Raw genomic sequence first — 6,233 nt, 5'->3', positions numbered from 1 at the left:
CCCTGTCACAGGAATTTGACCCACCTACACAAGTGAGGTATCATTTTTATGAAGAGACTGAAGGGAATGTTGGGTGGTAGGAAATTTGTGCCGGTGAGGTGATCCCACACAGAAATATGGGGAAAATGTGATGTTTTAGCTAAATTTGAGGTTTGCTAAGGATTCTGGGTAAGAAAACACCGGGGAACCACGCAAGTCACACCTCCCTGGACTCCCTCTGGTGTCTAGTTTTCAGAAATGTTTGGGTTTGGTAGGTTTCTCTAGAGGGCTGCTGAGCCCAGGACCAAAAAACGCAGGTCCCCCGCAAAAAAAGATAGTTTTGTATTTGACCATTTTGATCTGTCCACATGGTGTTTTGGGGCATTTCCTGCCACAGGGCACTAAGCGTACCCACACAAGTGAGGTACCATTTTTATAGGGAGACATGAGGGAACCCTGGGTAGAAGGAAATTTGTGGCACTTCTCAGATTCCAGAACTTTCTATCACCGAAATATGAGGAAAAAGTGTTTTTGTTGCCACATTTTGAGGTTTGCAAAGGACTCTGGGTAACAGAACCTGGTGAGAGCCCCACCAGTCACCCCATTGTGAATTTCTCTATGTGTCTAGTTTTAAAAAGTGTATAGGTTTGCTAGGTTTCCCTAGGTGCTGACTGAGCTAGAGGCCAAAATCCACAGATAGGCACTTTCCAAAAAACACGTCAGATTTCAATGTAAAAATGTGATGTGTCTATGTTGCATTTCCTGTTGCGGGCACTAGTCCTACCCACACAAGTGAGGTACCATTTTTATCAGGAGACTAGGGGGAACACAGAAATAGCAGAACAAGTGTTATTGCCCCTTGTCTTTCTCTACATTTTTTTATCCTTCCATATGTGAGACTGTGTGTAAAAAAGACATCTATTTGAGAAATGCCCTGGAATTCACACGCTAGTATGGGGACCCCGGAATTCAGAGATGTGCAAGTAACCACTGCTTCTCAACACCTTATCTTGTGCCCATTTTGGAAATACAAATGTTTCCTTGATACCTATTTTTTCACTCTTTATATTTCACCAAATGAATTGCTTTACATCCGATATATAATGAAAACCCGTTGCAGGGGGCAGCTCCTTTATTGGCTCTGGGTCCCTAGAGTTCTTGATGAACCTACAATCCCTATATATCCCCGCAACTAGAAGAGTCCAGCAGACGTAACAGTATATTGCTTTCAAAAATCTGCCATAGATGGAAAAAGTTATAGAAGAAAAAGTGGACATAAATGGCTCTTTTTTTCACCTCAATTTCAATATTTTTTTTTATTTAGCTGTCACTTTCTGTAGGAAATCCTTGAAGGATTTACACAAATGACCCCTTGCTGAATTCAGAATGTTGTCTACTTTTCAGAAATGTTTAGCTGTCCAGGGTCCAGTATTGGTTTCACACCCATTTCTGTCACTAACTGGAAGGAGGCTGAAAGCACAAAAAATAGTCAAATTGGGTAAGTCCCAGTAAAATGTCAAAATTGTGTTGAAAAATGTGGTTTTCTGTTTGAAGTCTGCATGTTCCTGAAAACTGGGAAGATGGTTATTTTATCACTGCAAACCCTTTCGTGGTGCCATTTTCAGGGGAAAAACCACAAGTTTTCTTATGCAGCCTTTTTTCCCATTTTTTTTTTAAACGAATTTGGGGCCATATGTACAAACACTTTTTCCCATAGACACAGAATGGGTAAAAACCTTTGTTACATCTGGCCCTTGTTTCTGTATTTTGGCTAATGTTTTTGTCTCCTCCAGGAGAGGAAACTCTGGGTACCTCTAGAGTCCCTAGGATGCTGGAAAAAAAGGACACAAATTTATGAGGGCCTAAGCGCGAACCAAAGCCAAAACTTCTGTTTTCTAGTGTGTGCACACACCCTCATAACCGAGCTCAAAGCTTGGGTGAAACCTTGGAAAAATGGGTGCGTTTAGAAGTAGTGAGGAGAGCATCATGGGAGTTACACATTACTGAAAGGATGCCCCTTACACCATGAAACGGTTTATCGCCCACCCTTAAGACTGGCACACCGATGAGCCTCACACAGGTGATTGTTGAACGTTTTTGATAAAAGGTTGGAGCTTGTTCAACAAAAGCTGTGAGCCGTAATGCTGTTGTAACACTTGCGTGAACACGTTAGAGTAACACGTTTGTTCCTCGGTGATTCCTTTGTGCAAAAGTCCTGCCCGTGACTCTCACTGGGCTCAGCAACCCCTCTCTCCCGAAAATACCTGAGCACCTGGCTGCCGGTAGCTAACATCACATCTTCCCCGGGCAGGCTAGGACTGGTGCCGGGATAAATATTATGTCGGCTTAGAAACAGCTAGAGGAGGGGAATGTGAGCCATGTGGCTGTTGTGGTACAGGTAGAACAATAGTTTGTGCATATATATTTACTGATAGCTATACAGTACAAACACAGTTGTGGTGCAGGGGCGGTGTCTAAATTCGTGGATTTCCACCTTTTTAATTACACTCCAAATAGTTATATTTCGTAGGTGTTTGCAAATCTGAAACACAGGAAAATTAAACGATTTTCGCTGAATCACTGATTGTTTAATACTGGAGCAAGGTTTAGAGCCCAGATCTCCAGACTCCAACACTGACAGTTTAGGCTCTAGGGCACGTTTCGCCAAAATGATCCTCAAAGGGATGTATAGAGGACCCCCATTCTAACCAACAGCGGTGGTACTAAACTTTCTCTCTCTCTCCCTCACTAGCCGGAGTGGGAAACAGGGTCTGTTGTTTATGGAGCACATTGCGGTTGGTTAAACTAAATCTGCAAGTATTCTAAGGTAGCCTGGGGGTACGGGGGGGAAATATGCAACGTATGTAAGTCACACCAAGACTTAGTTTTCAAAAGGACGAATTTTACTCTGCGATGCCGTTTTACGCCATTCTTTGCGCATTCCCGCAACAGTTTCAGCTACGAAGATAACGTGGCAACAAAGAAAAAAAAAAAAAAACTTTACTTAAACAATGAACACTATGAGCCATGAGTGCCATTCGAAAACATTTTATTTATCACGTGATGTCATTTAGTTTCATAACTTTCAACATAAATAATTTCTCATTTTCAACATTTAAGTACATAAATATAATAGGTTACTCGGCATTTGTCTTTCAAATGCAATAATAAAATACTTCTTAAATAAATAACACCATCGTGTTCGCGTCTCGAGGAACATATTAAATGTTAATCTACTTCCTATAAAACGAGAACTTCATGAGAAAAAGCTGAACATTGTTTCAAACAAGTCCTTTTCTTCACTGCTGCACTAAACTGTAGTGTTTCACAAAAATAGTGCAATCACTTTAAATATTAAATACACATTAATAGTTTAACCATGTCATAAAACATATAGTTTTTTTCAGTCAAGTAATCAGAACGCGTTCACATAGTTTCTTTTCAAGAGCAGCTGTGAAATGACGTTCCACATTCATTTTCATGCAACTTTCACGGTTCAAGTCACTTCAAGTTTAGAGTCTTTCTGGCCTTGTTAAGGCGTACATGAGAAACCCCACGGCGGGATTATGTCAATAGGGCAGAGCTGGCAGGTCCCCACATCGCAGCACGGCTGGCAAGGAGTTACCAGGTGCCCAGGGCTGACAGAGAGCCCTCAGGGAAGAGTAGTCCCTAGCACAAGTTCATCAAGTCCGAGACTCCGACCTCAGAAGGTGAGGAGCAACCTCCCCAGGGGGTGGCAGGTCAGGTTGTGGGGCTGCGAGGCTTGTTCCTGCTGGGTCTGGTGCAGAGCGGGTGCTTCCTGCAGGACAGACAGTGATCCTTGCAGGAAAGATGCATGCTCAGGCATGGATTCTGGCATCTGCAGGTGTTCCTTCATGGCTGCAGCTGGTCCTTGGAGGAGCTGGTCCTGGAGGTCTGAAGCTAGTCCGTGCAGAGTCGTTGGCGGTCCCTGCGAGCTCAAGTGCGCCTCGTCGCCCTCCTCCAGGCACACCTGCACACACACCACCAGGCAGAGAACGTACAGCCAGCGAAGGGCCGGGTTGCGCTCCTCGGGCGGCATGTAGCGATTTCTACGCCTCTGGGAGGGGTAGAGAACTCTGCGGGGCCGCTTGGTATGGTGCCGCCGAGGGGGCTTAGCCGGGGAGACCGTCGGCAGCTCTTCAACGTCAAAGGTAAAAACCTCAGGCAGACTGCTCCGGGCGGGGATGTGTGGCTGCCGGGCAAAGGAGAGCTGCGGCCCCCGGGATTGCTGCCCGGGTTCGGGCATGGTCAGTGCTGCAGGCCGTCTGTGCATGCTACGCTCTCCAGACTGTAGGCACATGCTCGCGCCGCTATCTTGCTCCAGCGCTTGTTCTGAGTCTCGAGCGCCGACTGCTCTCAGCTAATCGGGACTGAGAGCTTGAGTCTGTGATAAGAGCTGTAAGTGCCCCAGGAGCGTCCGCGCGCTGCATTTATAGTGAGTTTGTCGAATGTCGTCAGGACTCCGCCCCACTCCGAACGCCCACCGTGACGTCACAGCGGACCTCCTCTGTAGATTTCCAGACTGAGGAAATGCCCGGGCAGTGACCCCCGTCTGTGATTTAAGGTCATTCACAATGGGTTGTGTTTGCGGCAGGGGGCATAGAAATGGGGCCCAAGAAACCTCGGGTTAGACGGGAAGTGCAGAAAGTGGACAAGGCAATGACATCCGTTTATTTCTTTTATCACGGGGGGGGTGCTATTATCCGCCCTCCGAAAGTGTTATTCGACAGTCCCAAGATTTACATTTTTAAAAGAGGGAGATGAAAGGTACCGTATTAGAACTAAGTTATTTCGATAGTTTTCTAACTATTGTGTTGCAGCTGCATCCTTTAACCATAACCACGAAACGCTTGTTACCCGGTGTCTTTGCTGTTCTGCAATGTCTGTAAAACAAATCACCGAAATAAGCATACTACAGCTGTTAACCTAAGACAACAAGTGCAGCTAAAGAACTGGAAACCAATGTGCCTCTTGCACACGAACAAGCTATAAACAGAGAATTATTCTTTGGTATTATTTGAGAGGGGGGAGAAGTCCATTTAGGGGCAGTAGATATCAATTCAGTAGCTGAGGCGCACAATGTGTAACTAGGAAACCTGAACAACAGTCCCATCTTTTTAGTTTTAAAAATTGTGTATTTCTAAGCAAATTCCTTCCTTTATAATGGCTAATGTTCCTTCATTGTCAGATTTGAGAGAACTTTTAAGTAATTAATCCCAGGTTGTCTGTAATAGAAACACATCACTGGTATATATTGTAGTTTATTGTTCATTAATGTTGATCCGTATTTAAAAACACTACAAAGTATCTATCAATATAAAGTGCATATGACAGATCGACTTGTCTCATGGTTCAATGAAGGCATCGTCGCCAAAGCCCGAGTATGGGTCTTGGATGTTTCTTAGAGCAAGTTAAGAAACTACTACTTTTGACAAATGTCAATACAATTATGTCATGTATTAAATTGAAACACAGTTATTGCACAGCTTACAGATCAGCCACTGACCTTCTATGAACTACAGAGTGCCAGCCACTTAGTACCTCCATGCGTGGCGGCTATCTTTCTTCACGTATATGAAGGGTGCTTCCATATTTAAGCCTTCAAGTGCCCAGTTCCACGTGTGCCAGCTGGGTCCGTAGGTGGTCTTCCACACTTCACCACAGTCTGTAAGAGCGTTAAGTGGGACCATCCCTCCTCATTGTATCCGCATCTAGTTCCAGCGTTTTCATAAGTGCCATCACAAGAAAATTGTCCGTTCTAGAGGGAGGCAGAGCGTGAGGTTCCTTGGAGTACTCTAATGTTCGTCTGAAAGCCAAAGTCTACACTGAACAACCTCTTTTAATTTGGCTAGAATCACATAAGGACAATATTCTAAGGCTTTTACACAGGCTTACAGTGCTACAGACGTTCACCTTCTCTGCCACTCAAAAATATGGTTCATCTCTGTCCAATGTAGACTATTTCCTCCACATTTCAGGAATAACCCTTGCGCAATGCACCTGTTTAAGGGAACTGCAGGGTTGGTGCATGGTAGTCAATATGCATACGGCATTAGAGAACGACCTTTTTTTAGGCTGATCAAGATATGTCAAATGCTGTGGGCACATTCCATCAATTGGGAATAAAATACTTCTGTCACCTCAGGAGATGCCTTATAGCATGCCTACTCCCACAGGAGGGTTGGCAGAAGTTTTCTGATGGTGTGTGAGTTGGTTTACCTAATGGGAAAGGA

General features: G+C 44.6%; 1 protein-coding gene across 1 annotated transcript; it reads right to left on the bottom strand.

Moving 5' to 3' along the window:
- Positions 1–3,011: 3,011 nt before the first annotated feature.
- On the bottom strand, positions 3,012–4,417 carry IER3 (immediate early response 3). Its single transcript, XM_069241347.1, has one exon. It carries the CDS (start codon positions 4,298–4,300, stop codon positions 3,683–3,685), a length of 618 nt encoding a protein of 205 aa, XP_069097448.1. The 5' UTR covers positions 4,301–4,417; the 3' UTR covers positions 3,012–3,682.
- Positions 4,418–6,233: the final 1,816 nt, after the last annotated feature.

This window comes from Pleurodeles waltl, chromosome 6, assembly GCF_031143425.1.
Source record: "Pleurodeles waltl isolate 20211129_DDA chromosome 6, aPleWal1.hap1.20221129, whole genome shotgun sequence".
Lineage (NCBI taxonomy): Eukaryota > Metazoa > Chordata > Amphibia > Caudata > Salamandridae > Pleurodeles > Pleurodeles waltl.
The sequence above is the reverse complement of the archived record's forward strand: the minus strand, read 5'-3'. Positions and strand labels throughout refer to the sequence as shown.